Source organism: Grampus griseus, assembly GCF_964374135.1.
Source record: "Grampus griseus genome assembly, chromosome: 7".
NCBI lineage: Eukaryota > Metazoa > Chordata > Mammalia > Artiodactyla > Delphinidae > Grampus > Grampus griseus.
Genome location: NC_139001.1, coordinates 51,480,656 through 51,497,542, shown reverse-complemented (window position 1 = coordinate 51,497,542; position 16,887 = coordinate 51,480,656). Strand labels below are relative to the sequence as shown.

Genomic DNA, 16,887 nt, shown 5'->3' with positions numbered 1-16,887 from the left:
TTCTCAGAAATGCACAACCTTACGAGACTGAATCAGGAAGAAATAAAAAATATGAACAGACCAATCACAAGCACTGAAATTGAAACTGTGATTAAAAATCTTCCAAAAAACAAAAGCTCAGGACCAGATGCCTTCACAGGTGAATTCTATCAAACATTTAGAGAAGAGCTAACACCTATCCTTCTCAAAATCTTCCAAAATATAGCAGAGGGAAGAACACTCCCAAACTCATTCTATGAGGCCACCATCACCCTGATACGAAAATCAGACAACAATGTCACAAAGAACGAAAACTACAGACCAATAACACTGATAAACATAGATGCAAAAATCCTCAACAAAATACTAGCAAACAGAATTCAATAGCACATTAAAAGGATCATACACCATGACCAAGTGGGGTTTCTTCCAGGAATCCAAGGATTCTTCAATATATGCAAATCAATCAATGTAATAAAGCATATAAACAAATAGAAGGAGAAAAACCATATGATCATCTCAATAGATGCAGAGAACGCTTTTGACAAAATTCCACACCCATTTATGATAAAAACCCTGCAGAAAGTAGGCACAGAGGGACCTCACCTCAACATAATAAAGGCCATATATGACAAACCTACAGTCAACATCATCCTCAATGATGAAACACTGAAACCATTTCCACTAAGATCAGGAACAAGACAAGGTAGCCCGCTCTCACCACTATAATTCAACATACTTTTGGAAGTTTTAGCCACAGCAATCAGAGAAGAAAAGAAGTAAAAGGAATCCAAACTGAAAAAGAAGAAGTAAAGCTGTCACTGTTTGCAGCTGACATGATACTATACATAGAGAATCCTAAAGATGCTACCAGAAAACTACTAGAGCTAATCAATGAATTTGGTAAGGTTGCAGGATACAAAATTAATGCACAGAAATCTCTGGCATTCCTATACACTAATGATGAAAAATCTGAAAGTGAAATTAAGAAAACACTCCCATTTACCACTGCAACAAAAAGAATAAAATACCTAGAAATAAACCTACCTAAGGAGACAAAAGACCTGTATGCAGAAAACTATAAGACACTGATGAATGAAATTAAAGATGACACAAACAGATGGAGTGATATACCATGTTCTTGGATTGGAAGAGTCAACATTGTGAAAATGACTCTACTACCCAAAGCAATCTACAGATTCAATGCAATCCCTACCAAACTACCACTGGCATTTTTCACAGAACTAGGGAAAAAAATTTCACAATTTGTATGGAAACACGAAAGACACTGAATAGCCAAAGCAATCTTGAGAAAGAAAAATGGAGCTGGAGGAATCAGGCTCCCAGACTTCAGACTATACTACAAAGCTACAGTAATCAAGACAGTATGGTACTGGCACAAAAACAAATACAGATCAATGGAATAGGACAGAAAACCCAGAGATAAACCCACACACCTATGGTCACCTTATCTTTGATAAAGGAGGCAAGAATATACAGTGGAGAAAAGACAGCCTCTTCAATAATTGGTGCTGGGAAAACTGGACAGCTACATGTAAAAGAATGAAATTAGAACACTCCCCAACACCATACTCAAAAATAAACTCAAAATGGATTAAGGACCTAAACGTAAGGCAGACACTGTCAAACTCTTAGAGGAAAACATAGGCAGAACTCTATGACATAAATCACAGCAAGATCCTTTTTGTCCCACCTCCTAGAAAAATGGAAATTAAAAAAAAAGGAACAAATGGGACCTAATGAATCTAAAGCTTTTTCGCAGCAAAGGAAATCATAAACAAGACCAAAAGACAACCCTCAGAATGGGAGAAAATATTTGCAAATGAAGCAACTGACAAAGGATTTATCTCAAAAATTTACAAGCAGATCATGAAGCTCAGTATCAAAAAACGAACCACCCAATCCAAAAATGGGCAGAAGACCTAAATAGACATTTCTCCAAAGAATATATACAGATTGCCAACAAACACATGAAAAAATGCTCAACATCATGAAGCATTAGGGAAATGCAAATCAAAACTACAATGCGGTATCATCTCACACTGGTCAGAATGGCTATGATCAAAAAATCTACAAACAATAAATGCTGGAGAGGGTGTGGAGAAAAGGGAACCGTCGTCTCGCACTGTTGGTGGGAATGTAAATTGATACAGCCACTATGGAGAACAGTATGGAGGTTCCTTAAAAAACTAAAAATAGGGCTTCCCTGGTGGCACAGTGGTTGAGAGTCCGCCTGCCGATGCAGGGGACATGGGTTCGTGCCCTGGTCCGGGAGGATCCCACATGCCACAGAGCGGCTGGGCCCGTGAGCCATGGCCACTGAGCCTGCACGCCCAGAGCCTATGCTCTGCAACGGGAGAGGCCAGAACAGTGAGAGGCCTGCGTACCACAAAAAAAAAAAAAAAAAAAAAAACTGAAAATGGAACTACCATATGACCCAGCATTCCCACTACTGGGCATATACCCTGAGAAAACCATAATTCAAAAAGAGTCATGTACCACAATGTTCATTGCAGCTCTATTTACAATAGCCAGGACATGGAAGCAACCTAAGTGTCCATTGACAGATGAATGGATAAAGAAGATGTGGCACATATATACAATGGAATATTACTCAGCTATAAATGATACGAAACTGAGTTATCTGTAGTGAGGTGGATGGACCTAGAGTCTGTCATACCGAGTGAAGTAAGTCAGAAAGAGAAAAACAAATACCGTATGCTAACACATATATATGGAATCTAAAAAAAAAAAAAAATGGTCATGAAGAACCTAGAAGCAGGACGGGAATAAAGATGCAGACCTACTAGAGAATGGACTTGAGGACACAGGGAGGGGGAAAGGTAAGCTGGGACAAAGTGAGAGAGTGGCATGGACATATATACACTACCAAATGTAAAATAGATAGCTAGTGGGAAGCAGTCACATAGCACAGGGAGATCAGCTCAGTGCTTTGTGATCAGCTAGAAGGGTGGGATTGGGAGGGTGGGAGGGAAGGAGATGCAAGAGGGAAAAGATATGGGGATATATGTATAACTGATTCACTTTGTTATAAAACAGAAACTAACACACCATTGTAAAGCAATTATATTCCAATAAAAATGTTAAAAAAATTAAGGTAAAAACAAGGTATTTAAAAAAACAGTAAAAGACACTTGCACCCCAATGTTCATTGAAGCACTATTTACAACAGCCAGGTCATGGAAACAACCTAAATGACCATCGACAGACAAATGCATAAAGAAGATGTGGTACATATATACAATGGAATATTACTCAGCCATGAAAAGGAACGAACTTGGGTCATTTGTAGAGATGTGGATGCATCTAGAAACTGTCATACATAGTGAAGTATGTCAGAAAGAGAAAAAGAAATATCATATATTAACGCATATATATGGAACACAGAAAATGGTACAGATGAACCGGTTTGCAGAGCAGAAATTAAGACACAGAAGTAGAAGACAAACATATGGACACCAAGGGGGGAAAGTGGCGGGGGGTGAGGGTGGTGGTTGTGGGATGAATTGGGAGATTGGGATTGACATGTATACACTGATGTGTATAAAATGGATTTCTAATAAAATAAATAAACATTTTTTTAAAAAGTCTACAAACAATAAATCCTGGAGAGGGTGTGGAGAAAAAGGAACCCTCCCACACTGTTGGTGCAAATGTAAACTACTGTGGAGAACAGTATGGAGGTTCTTGAAAAAACTAAAAACAGAGCTACCATATGATCCTCCAATTTCACTCCTGGGCATATATCTGGAGAAAACCATTATCTGAAAAGATACATGCACCCCAATGCTCATAGCAGTAATATTTACAATAGTCAAGACATGGAAGCAACCTCAACGTCCATCAACAGATGAATGGATAAAGAAGAAGTGGTATATATATATATATATATACATACATACACACACACAATGGAATATTACTCAGCCATAAAAAAAGAATGAAATAATGCTCTTTGCAGTAATATGGATGGACCTAGAGATTATCATACTCAGTGAAGTAAGCCAGACAGAAAAAGACAAATATCATGATATCACTTATTTGTGGAATCTAAAAAAATATATGCAAATGAACTTATTCACAAAACATAAATAGACTTACAAACATAGAAAACAAACTTATGGTTACTAAAGAGGGGGTAAATTAGGATTTGGGGATTAAAGTATGCACACTAGTATATATAAAATAGATAACCAACAAGGACCTACTGTATTACACAGGGAACTATACTAAATATCTTGTAATAACATGTAATGTAACAGAAATTTTAAAAAGAATATATATAAAACTGAACCGCTTTGATGTATACCTGAACCTAACACAACATTGTAAATTTACCATATTTCAATAAAATTTTTTTAATTAAAAAATTTTTTTAAATGTTTAAGTGACATTCATATTTTAACGTCCAACTCAAATGCTCATCAACCAAAGTCTTGAATCATTTTTTTGGTGCTTCAAAGGAAAAACTACCCATACTTCAGACAAAATGTCCTTGCAGAAAATAATTTGTCCCTAGGGAGACAGGTGTTGCTAACTCAAATACTGTACAACGAAATTTCTGAAGCTATCATACTTTTGATATATAACAAACGCTCATCTTAAGATAACCATTATACTGTTGATTTCCAGTTTATTTCTCCTTATAAGTACATCATCTGGCAGCACATCCTAGTAAAACTTCACATCATTATGTTCTCCTCCTAAGAAAAACTCTACCTGGTTCATGATAATATAAATCACGATACAGTTTGGATTTTTAAAAACCCCAAAACATATTTCACCATGAATTTCTTACATAAGACAACATGAATATTAAACAAAATATTGTTTAGAAGCCCTGGTTTTTACTATTGAGGAAAGGATCCTATGAAAACCATCATTATTATCACATGGCAATCAGATTCGACGTCTTTGGGAAACTAGGAAAACTTGCTCTTCTTAGGAATAAAAGCCAAATATTTATTTAAGTAATTTTTCTATTTTCTTTGTTTTTCAGAACTGAAAACCTGGAGGCTGTTCAACTAGAAGCTAAGAGCAAATTATATTACAAGGACAAAGTGTGTTTAATCAAAACGGTTCGTGAAGTTAGCATTTAAAAATGAAACAGAAAAATATGATAACAGAACTAACTCAGTCAAATATGGGCTAAAAATACCTTTGTCAGTTGTCTCTGGGTAACAATTAAATATTACAAATAAATTAGAAAAACCAAAATATAATCACAAAATTCAATGGTCTTATGATAAAAGGGTTCTTCATTTTTTTTTTTTCTTTTTACCATTCCTTCTATTTTAGTTCTGGCTTTTGTCTCCTCTGCCTATTTTAATGTATGAGTATCCCCCCAAGATTCTGTATTTAGCCCTTTGCTTTTTTTTTTTAACTAGGAAGGAAGTATACTACTTCCTTGCAGTCTTTCATCTATTCCCATCATATCAGCTCTTCTTCACCTCTTCATGCACTCCTCTCAAACTGCCAGCCTGCTGCACATCTCCAACAGATGTTATATATGCCAAATGTGTCTGCAACACATCTTTCCTTCAAATCAACCAGTGTCCGGATTTCACTCTGTTTATGACTTTACCACTCTCCAAGTTACTTGGGCATAAGGCTTTAGATTTTTTTTTAATCTTTTTTTTTTTTTTTTTTTTTGCAGTATGCGGGCCTCTCACTGTTGCAGCCTCTCCCGTTGCGGAGCACAGGCTCCGGACGCACGGGCTCAGTGGCCATGGCTCACGGGCCCAGCCGCTCCATGGCATGTGGGATCTTCCCGGACCGGGGCACGAACCCGTGTCCCCTGCATCGGCAGGCGGACTCTCAACCACTGTGCCACGAGGGAAGCCCTAAAATCTTTTTCTTCATTTCCACACCATTCCCCTAAGTCCTCCACTGAAGATCAACCAGTTCAACTCCTGAAAATCTTTCAGTTTTGAGTGGCCCTAAATGTCACCTTAGGGATACTTTGTTTTGTCCCCCTATATGGGATACCTGTCAGAAAGCCTATGAATATGCTTTAAAGTATAGATTATAGTACCTAGAGGAAAGGTTGGTTGAGGGTGCAGAGAAGCTTGCAATTCACCATTTCCAGGAAACTCAAATATGCAGAGACTGGATCACACCCTAATTGAATAAAAGTTAATGCATCTAGTGTACACACATGCTATAGTTAAAGGTTGTGCATGTTTATCTTTTCATCACAGGTATAAAAAAAAGCAGAGAAGACTATGTTAAATGACTTTCACCACAACGACTACATATTAGGCTTATCAGTGACTACATTTCAGCCTTAATTTTTTAAGATTTAAATTTCTGATTCAATGATCAATGGTGATGTTCCCTACTGAATTTTTCATATCTTCATTGTGGTCCTTAACACATTTATAATACGAGTTTTCTTGTCTGTCTCCTAGGGCAAGAGTGCTCTATACAGGATTACATTTCATTCTTTTTTGTATTTCCAGCACTTAACACAGTGCCTGATCCAAAATGTGTGTTGGATGAATTAACTTATATTGACTCTTAGTCAATAAAGTTATGGTGACTTTTCTATTACTAAGAATAAAAAAGATACTGTGCTCAACTGTGTTATTAAAAATTGGAATGTAAAAGGAGTTAATTTTTTTCCAAATAAAAAGAGAAACAGTTCTAAGACTCCTTTTTTATATTTATAAACCCTTTTTAATCTGGCTACTCTTTGTCAATGTCTTGAAACTTCAAGTATCAATATTTGAGAGTTGGCTTCATCCTCCTTTTAGTACTGCCAATTTGGTCTTTCCTCAAAAATTCATCAAATCTTATTCATTGCTCCAGTTCAAAATATAAATGTGCATATTTGAAAATTTAATATCCAAATATTCTAAAATTATAATTGTTAGACTAATCTCACTAAAAGACCAACTAGTTGAGGCTTTTAATACCTTCTTCATGTTTGTCTTAATAGAAGAATAAAGGAGAAAAAGATGTAAAAGCTTACAGGAAAAAAATCCATTTGCTGATTAAAGACAATATTCAAAATCAATGAAAAAATATATATTTTTTTAATTCACTGTTTTGCCACAGAACCAGTTAAAGCAAGATCTTTGGACTTAAAATAGTAATGTCTAAAATTCAAATGTAGGGTATTTATAGTTTTGTGATGTAAACTTCTCTCATCCCCTGAACTTACATCAGGTCTATTTCAAACACAAATTCCTTGGTTGGGGACTGTAAAAAAATTTTTTTGGAAACCAGCAATCACTATTTGCCAAACCTGATGCAGTATATATGGTACAGGATAGGGACAATGGATGTGAGATACAAAGATAATCCACAAAGAGACCCAATTCTGTGGAAATAAGAACAAAAGAGGACCAGGAAGAAGTAAACAATCAACATCATCCCAAAAAGAGTGGGAAAGACACAGGCCACCTCCATTTATGGAAAGAGCCTCGAGCTAATTGTATTTGACTCTCAGACAATAGGCATTTTAATAAACACCTGGATTACCTAGCTTTGAAAGTAAAAGAAATATGAACAAAAACGCTCTAAGATTACAAACCTAAGAAAGGAAGTGTCAGTATTATGCAGCATTTGGCAGAGATCTTTGGAGGCTTGAGCGTGCATTTGCGTACGACGAAACTGACCCAGAACTGTCTTTGTGAGGCATGGGGTTGAGGAGTTGGTTCCTCCTATAGGACCTACTGAGTCTACTGAGAGGCAGAAATGGAACAGCCATTCATTCAGACCATCCTGATTCGGTTCCTTCATTTTTATTAGATGATTTCAAACCTGTTTTGTTTGTTTGCATTGGTGGATTTCAAGTCAATCTATTTGCTTTTAATCAGCAAAATCGCTCTGTCCTCCAGGACCATGGCAGAGAATATGACCTCGTATATTTCACTACCTCCAACTGTTATCAAAATCAAAGGTACAAAAAGTAACATTCCCAAAGGATGATAGCTTAAAAAATATGTAATTTATTCATCTCTATAATTGCCTAGATTTTAATCCTGGATCAAACCAAAACGTCATTCATTAAACTGAAAAAATATGTGGACAGTATTTTTGTGGTGTGTGTGTGTTTGGACAAGTTGCTCTACTCCAATAAAACTGCTTTTACGGAATTGGGCTTTCTTGTGATGCCCTCTGCTTACTTGCTTTTGGTTTTATGGGTGAGATATATTGCGGAAGTTGTCTCTCACATCACTCAGCCAGCCCTTCATAAGCCCCTGGGGAGACTTCCTCAGACCGTCAATGCAAGGAAGAGCTTTGCCTCTCCTAATCAAATGACACATTCTTATTTTATAGACCATTCAAGTCCCACAAATACCTGCCCATCTAAGGAAATTTATTCAATTAAGTTTTCATTTTAACTTCTTTTATCTCTTCTCAAATGAATTTAAAATAAGAACACTGTAAAAGACTCACCATTAAAGTGGAATACTTTTATATATATATATATATATATATATATATATATTTTTTTTTTTTTTCCTGTATGTTTCCAGAGAGATGAACCAAACTACAGCCTCTGTAGTTTCCTGTCTTCTTAAAACAATCAGGTCTCCTTGAAGGGACCACTTAGTAACAGTTCTCCTAGCTCTAATATTTCCCTTCACCTCATCTTTTGTGCATAAAATCGTATCAGTTGGCTGCCCTTGACCAACTTGGGTCCTCAGTCTTCTTGGTCAATGATTCCTGGCCTGAAAATTTCTAACCTCGCCATGTGCCTGCTCTTTGTCTGGCACCCATCTCTGTCCTGAGTCATCTTACCCCAAGCTGTGCATCAACTACACCAGCTGCCTCTACCTTGATCAATCTGGCAAACAGGAAGAAATGGCCAAAACAAAAAACGAAAAAAAAGAAAGCAAGACTTACAAGTTTATGAGAAGAAAAAAGTCCTAAAACTCAGTTTGATTATACTTTACCTAGATACCTTTAGAAATCCAATTTGCTTTATATGTCTATTCATGCACTTTATTTAAAATGTAAAATATAAATGCCATTCAGAAATTTTAGATACAACTGAATTCAAAAGGAGATAATATTCTAGTAAATGCTCTCTTTTCTCTGGATATTACCTTCAGAAAAATCTACCCTGAAATATAGACAATTTAAATATTATCTTCAAAAAACTGTTATCCTCACTGGACAGCCATGTGTACATCAATGAAGTTAGAACACTCTCTCACACCATACACAAAATATAAACTCAAATGGCTTAAAGACTTAAATATGAGACATGACACCATGAAACTCCTAGAAGAGAACATAGGCAAAACATTCGCTGACATAAATAGCACTGATGTTTTCTTAGGTCAGTCTCCCAAGGCAATGTAAATAAAAGCAAAAATAAACAAATGGGACCTATAAATCAAACTTATAAGATTTGTAGAGCAAAGGAAACCATAAACAAAAACAAAAGACAACCTATAGACTGGGAGAGAATTGCAAATGATGTGACTGACAAGGGCTTAATTTCCAAAATATACAAACAGTGCATACAACTCAATTTCAAAAAACAAACAACCCAATCCAAAAATGGACAGAAGACCTAAACAGACATTTCTCCAAAGAAGACATGCAGATGGACAACAGGCACATGAAAAGATGCTCACCATCACTAATTATTAGAGAACGGCAAATCAAAACTACAGTGAGGTATCACCCCACACCAGTCAGAATGGCCATCATCAAAAAGTCTACAAATAATAAATGCTGGAGAGGATGTGGAGAAAAGGGAACCCTCTTGCACTGTTGGTGGGAATGTAAATTGGTGCAGCCACTATGGAGAACAGTGTGGAGGGTCCTCAAAAAACTAAAAATAGTTACTGTCTGATCCAGCAATGCCACTCCTGAGCATATACTTGGAAAAGATGAAAACTTTAATTCAAAAAGATACATGCACCCCAATATTCATGGAGGCACTTTTTACAATAGCCAGGACATGGAAGCACCCTAAGTGTCCATCCACAGATGAATGGATAAAGAAGATGTGATACACACACACACACACACACAATGGAATATTAGTCAGCCATAAAAAAGAATGAAATAATGCCATTTTCAGCAACATGTATGTAGAGATTATCATACTAAGTGAAGTAAGTCAGACAGAGAAAGATAAATATTATGATATCACTTTTATGTGGAATCTAAAAAATAGTACAGATGAACTTATTTAAAAAACCCAAACTCACAGACATAGAAAACAAACTTATGGTTACCAAAGGGGAAGGGGGGGAGGGATAAATTGGGAGTATGGGATTAACAGATGCACGCTACCATATATAAAACAGATAAACAACAAGAATTTACTGTATAACACAGGGAACTGTATTCAATATCTTGTAATAAACTGTAACAGAAAAGAATAGAAAAAAAGGAATATACATATATACACATACACACACACACACACACACACACATACATATATATATGTATAACCAAATCACACTGCTGTACACCTGAAACTAACACAATATTGTAAATCAACTATACTCCAATTTAAAAAAAAACTGTTATTCTCAAGCCATCCAGTACATATATGCACTTGCCATCAATGTGTAGGTGGAAGAAAAGCAAATTCCAATATAAGCTCAAAAGAAACATTAATAGAAAAATAACAAGTGAAAAAAAATATTTAAGAATTGTTTTATTTCAGATTATCAAAGTTTCTTTAAGGAAGCGGTCATTCAACAGTTACTTCCTAAGTCATTCTATAAGGTCAGCATCACCTTGATAGCAAAGTCAGAAAAAAGATAATAAAAGCAGAAAAGAAAACTACACACAGATATTTCTCACAAATATCAATGTTAAAATCCTCAACAAAATACTAGCAAACCAAATTCAGTAAAATATTAAAAGAATTATATACCATGACCATGTGGGATTTATTCCTGGAATGCAAGGATGGTTCAACATATGAAAATCAATCAATGTAATACACCACATTAATAGAATGAAAGGAAAAAGCCATATGATTATTTCAATTGATGTAGAAAAAGCATGTGACCAAATTCAACACCTTTCATGATAAAAACACTTAACAAACTAACAACAGAAGCAAATGACCTCAACATAATCAAGGGTTACTGTACTGATAAATACAGTGTCATGTTTAGATTAATAACCTACGTCAAGGAAACTAGACTCATTAAAAATCTCCACAAGGAGTACTTACCTGCCAAAATTTTCTTGAACTGTCTAAACCATACGTCACAGTGGTCTTCACTTAAATTAATAAGATCAAGTGTAGAATCCTTTAATTTATTTTGTTCCTTTTTCAAACATATGAAGAGTGTGATTCCTAATAAAGTACCACTTCTCTGCTGTTTAACTGAATAACGCCGTTTCAGTTTGACAGAGAATATGTCTTTGAGTTCAATAAATTCTTCTTTATGTAGAAAATTATACTTGGAATCACCTGAAAAGAAATTAAATTTTCTAATCAAAACCACTGTGTCTATATCTTATATGTATGAATAATAAATAGTGAAAACCCACAAAATCGTTATCATCTGTTATTTTACTGATTATGCTTTATGTCAAGTCCTGTATGAGATGGGTGGGGATAAAAAAAGAAAAATTGGGTCTATTTTCCCATAAATAGAAGAAGTGGAAGGGAGTCCCTGCCACACAAGGCCTAGGACATTCAGAATCTGAGAATATTCAATGTATGAAGAATTCCAGGAACATAAACAAAGCAACATTTCAATAATAATAAGTGAGTATCATGCAAGAGGCTTCCTGGTACTTACAAGGACAGAGTAAAGTAACGGAAAGAAGAGAATTCACTAACAGAAGTGAGTTTATGACAGGTTGTTGAAGGCAACATGTAAAGGAAAGAAAATTTACATTCTAGGGAAAGTAACACATATGCAAAAAGGAAACAGAGCAAGATTACTGTGAGCAGAAAGCATTATGAATGCCTGCTATTCTAAAAAGAAAGATGCACCTGAATCTTACTATAGTCAGACTTTATTTTATAGTGGCATGAAATTTTACTGGTTATGTTTAAACACAGGTCAGAAAACACCTGTTGTTGTGATAATGGACTTTTTCAACTGACTCTCAAAGTAGAAGTGTTTTATACTTTAAAAATAGTACTTTCAAAACTTCCACTCTGGCCCACATGGAATCACAGGGAATGCTTTTACCTTCTGCCTGAAACGACTAAAAGAGCACACCAGAGAAAGGAAACATCAGTTTCAGACATGGGACATTAGGTAGCACGGGACAGTGATTCCTGAGAGGGGGAAAACAAAGAAGCCATATGATTACAAGCCGACTGTCCCAGGCCACAGGGAGCGGAACCCTGGTGGAGTCTGGTTGTCTCCCTGAGTTGAGGAGGACTGAGGAGCCAGGAAAGCCAAGATGACTTAGAGTTCACTTGGAAAATTATTATAAAAAGAAAGAGAACTCTATAGATCTTCCCCCTGAATCTTCAGCTGAGCATGGATCTGTATATGTGTGAGGCCAGGGAAAGAATTACCCAAAGGATTAGAGAGAACAACACTCAGAGATCACACAGGTGTTTCCACCAGCCAAAGTGGAAAAATAATGAAATTCGTGGGACTCTGGGGAGAGCACTTAAAAAAGTATTGTCTCGTTAGTGAGCTGACCAAAGGCTGCTCTGATTCCACCTAACAAAGCTTAAGAGCAACCCTCAAAAGGATTCAAGTGTTTCCAAGTAACTTAACATCCTAGAACAAAGCTCAAGAGTATTTACTGGAGCTGCAATGAACATTTTGGTACATGACTCTTTTTGAATTATGGTTTTCTCAGGGTATATGCCCAGTAGTGGGATTGCTGGGTCATATGGTAGTTCTATTTTTAGTTTCTTAAGGAATCTCCATACTGTTCTCCATAGTGGCTGCATCAATTTACATTCCCACCAACAGTGCAAGAGGGTTCCCTTTTCTCCCCACCCTCTCCAGCATTTACTGTTTGTAGATTTTTTGATGATGGCCATTCTGACCGGTGTCAGATGATATCTCATTGTAGTTTTGATTTGCATTTCTCTAATGATTAATGATGTTGAGCATTCTTTCATGTGTTTGTTGGCAATCTGTATATTTTCTTTGGAGAAATGTCTGTTTAGGTCTTCTGCCCATTTTTGGATTGGGTTGTTTGTTTTCTTGATATTGAGCTGCATGAGTTGCTTGTATGTTTTGGAGATTAATCCTTTGTCAGTTGCAGGACATGGAAGCAACCTAAGTGTCCATCAACAGATGAATGGATAAAGAAGATGTGGCACATATATACAATGGAATATTACTCATCCATAAAAAGGAACGAAACTGAGTTATTTGTAGTGAGGTGGATGGACCTAGAGTCTGTCATACAGAGTGAAGTAAGTCAGAAAGAGAAAAACAAATACTGTATGCTAATACATATATATGGAATCTAAAAAAAAAAAAAAGTAGAAAATGGTCAGAAAAACCGAGGGGCAAGACGGGAATAAAGATGCAGACCTACTAGAGAATGGACTTGAGGATATGGGGAGGGGGAAGTTAAGCTGTGACAAAGTGAGAGAGTGGCATGGACATATATACACTACCAAACGTAAAACAGATAGCTAGTGGGAAGCAGCCGCATAGCACAGGGAGATCAGCTCGGTGCTTTGTGACCACCTAGAGGGATGGGATAGGGACGGAGGGAGATGCAAGAGGGAAGAGATATGGGGACATATGTGTATGTATAACTGATTCACTTTGTTATAAAGCAGAAACTGACACACCATTATACTCTAATAAAGATGTTAAAAAAGAAAAAAAGAAAAGCATTTACAGGAATACGAAAATATTTAGCAACTCTAAATGGTAAAATTCACAATTGCTCTCATTCAATCACAAATCACTACACATGTAAAAAGGCAGAAAAATACCAGCCAAGATAAGAGACAAAGAAATCAATAGAAACAGATGTAGAAATGGTACCAGCGCTAAAATAGCCCCAGGAAGCAGAGGCCCTCTCTCAGCTTTCTTAGGCCTTAAGCAGGCATAAAGATATTCTCAGACTGGAGCAAAAATTTTCAGGTGATTTAAGTTCTTTCTCTGCATTCTCAGGGAGTTTGGGGGCCTTTCCCAACCATTCAGCAAACAGCCCAATTGCTCCCAAAGCACATGTACCACTGAAAAAGAAACAAAGACAAGTTCTTCTCTCGGTGCTTATGGCAGTGGGATAGGGTGAACCCACAGGCAAATTTTCAGGCCTGTCATTTCCTCAGAAAGCTCAAGCTTCAGGTCTGCGTACCGTCTACTTCTATTGTCACCCGGTGACCTGAGAATCAATACCCTCAAAGTATCACTTCAATGGGAAACATTTATATATTCTAGAAAATAAAACAGCCATCACTATTACTACAATCATCACTTAATCAACAGAGTGAAAATAATGTATCATCAGAAGCCAAAATGTCCCACGTGCCTTCATGAACAGAGTGAGTCAACCCACCCACTCTTCTGTAAGTACTAATGGATTAACCCATGTTGGTAAGATTGACTTTTCTCTAGTTCAATGGCTCTCAATCTCTTTGGTCTCAGAGCCCATTTACATTCTTAAAGACTGAGGGCCCCAAATAGCTTTTGTTTATGGAGGTTATATCTATTGATATTTACCATATTAGACATCAAAACAGAGACTTTTTTAAACACAAGAATACAAAGCACACACTGTATTAGCCATCAGGGCAAATATGTCACCACATATCTCAGCCTCTGGAAAACTCAACTGTACCCTCGAGACAGAATAAGAGTGCAAATAACAAATAACTTCTTAATAAAATTATGAAAATAGCTTTGATCTCCCAAACTCCCTGAGAGGGTCCTAGAACACATTTTGAAAATGCAGCTGTAGCATATTTTAGATTGTTTGTTCCCTTTGACCATATAATAAAGTTAGGACCTTTTATAGACTCAACTTTTCAATTAATTAAAATTCTTGTTTCCACTTGAATACTCCAAATTGGTACAGAATGACCAGTGAGAGTTCCTCCCATCTGCCTCCTTTGTTACAATATCCCAATAGCTTTGAAAATAACCTTTCTTTCTTATAACAGCATAGTGTTTCAAGCTCATCTGGATTCCTCAAGGAGCCTGGTTCCTTCTCAGGAAGAATATCTTAGAAACTAAAGCTGGACAGTATGTGTTATATATGAGGGAAACCAAGCTCTTTCACAGTAAATCATCATTAAGATATCTGCAGCTGGTGGGCTTAGTACAAGTTATTTGCACTTGTTGAGCAGGTAGGCATATGGCCAGGGTCTCTAGAACAATTGGGAGGGGCCAGGGAGAGCTTACATCCTTCCACTACCGTCAAGAATGGAATCGGGGCTTCCCTGGTGGCGCAGTGGTTGAGAATCCGCCTGCCGATGCAGGGGACGCGGGTTCGTGCCCCGGTACGGGAAGATCCCACATGCCGCGGAGCGGCTGGGCCCGTGGGCCATGGCCGCTGAGCCTGCGCGTCCGGAGCCTGTGCTCCGCAACGGGAGGGGCCACAGCAGTGAGAGGCCCGCGTACCACAAAAAAAAAAAAAAAAAAAAAAGAATGGAATGAAGCAGGCTTTCAAAGGTCCCGACAAATCCTCACCCTGTGGTATGTACTGTCTGTATGGCAAATGATACCTTGTGAAGTGTAAAGAAACTGGCCTCCCATATACGGGTGCTACTGGGTGTCTGCTTCATAAGCTAAATGTTATAGACAGGTCATAGCACTTCCCTACCCTAAAGGAATTTATATTCTTGATTATATCTGCGAGTACTTTTCCAAAAATCAGTTAAACAATCAATAATGTTGAACATCTTTTATTTTTCATTTGTATTTCTTAAAAGAGTTGCCTCTACAAACGCATTTCCCTATTTCTATTTGGTTGCTTGTCTATTTCTTCTAATTTGTAGGAGTCCTTCAAATATTCTTGAAATTAATCCTTTATTATACATGCATGATATATGTTACAAACAATTTCTTCTAGGCTAAACTTATAATATTCGTTATAACCTTGCGTCTCATATCAATTTGAGTATTTACGTAGTCAAACATACAGCAAATAAGCGCTCCAAAGGAGGGAAGTAGAAAGGGAGGGAAGGACCACTGAGGAAAAAAAATAGAGGGATGAAATATACACTTTTCACTCGAAGTCCTATATTAGTCTGAATTCCTTGCCGTGTGTGCTCTACTTTGGCAGTAAACAATTCAATGACTATTCCTAGTTAAAATCTCTTGTAAACTGCAAATTTAAAGATACTAAACCAACAGCCAAGATCCAACTTAATAGTGAAAACTAGAAAAATTTACGGAAACAGGGCGAGAATACCTATTATCATTCTTACTATTCTCAATTATTCTGGACATTCTGGTCACTATCATACATAAGGAAAATGAAATAAAAACAACTGATGGTGGAAGGGGTAGAGGGACAGCTGAAACTATAACTATTTATAGATAGTATCACAATATATTCACAAAACTCAAAAGAGTCAACTTAAAACCAATAGAACTAATAAGAATAGCCAGTAAGGAAGCTGGTTACAAATATATCAATACCTAGAAAGAAGGCATAATGGAGATAAAGAGATCCTATGCAAATTATTATCCAGAAACAAATTTAGCAAAATGATCCTGGACTTGCTTGGGTGGAAAAGGCCATTCAAAATAAACTGAGAGACAAAGAATTGAATAAATGAAGGCATACCAAGTTCGAAGATTACATATTTTTATGCCAGTATTCTCATTATTAATAACTACATTAATGCAATTCCAGTCAAAATCTCAATGGTATTTTCTTTGATGTAAGGGGCAAGGAACCTAATCAAATGATTTGCAAATTTTCTTGGAATAAATACATTAATGAAGAAAATGTTTTAACAGTAATGAGGGGAAGTAC

General features: G+C 36.6%; 1 protein-coding gene across 3 annotated transcripts in view; it reads right to left on the bottom strand.

Annotated features, from left to right (window-relative positions):
- The window catches only part of CERKL (CERK like autophagy regulator), a gene marked incomplete at both ends in the record, with an annotated part of 150,019 nt that overhangs the window by 94,713 nt on the left and 38,419 nt on the right, over positions 1 to 16,887 (bottom strand). For all 3 annotated transcript variants that reach the window (XM_082658521.1, XM_082658522.1, XM_082658523.1), the window contains one exon: positions 11,186 to 11,428. In XM_082658521.1, the coding sequence (XP_082514647.1) occupies positions 11,186 to 11,428 (243 nt within the window). The remainder of the gene's footprint in view (positions 1 to 11,185; positions 11,429 to 16,887) is intronic.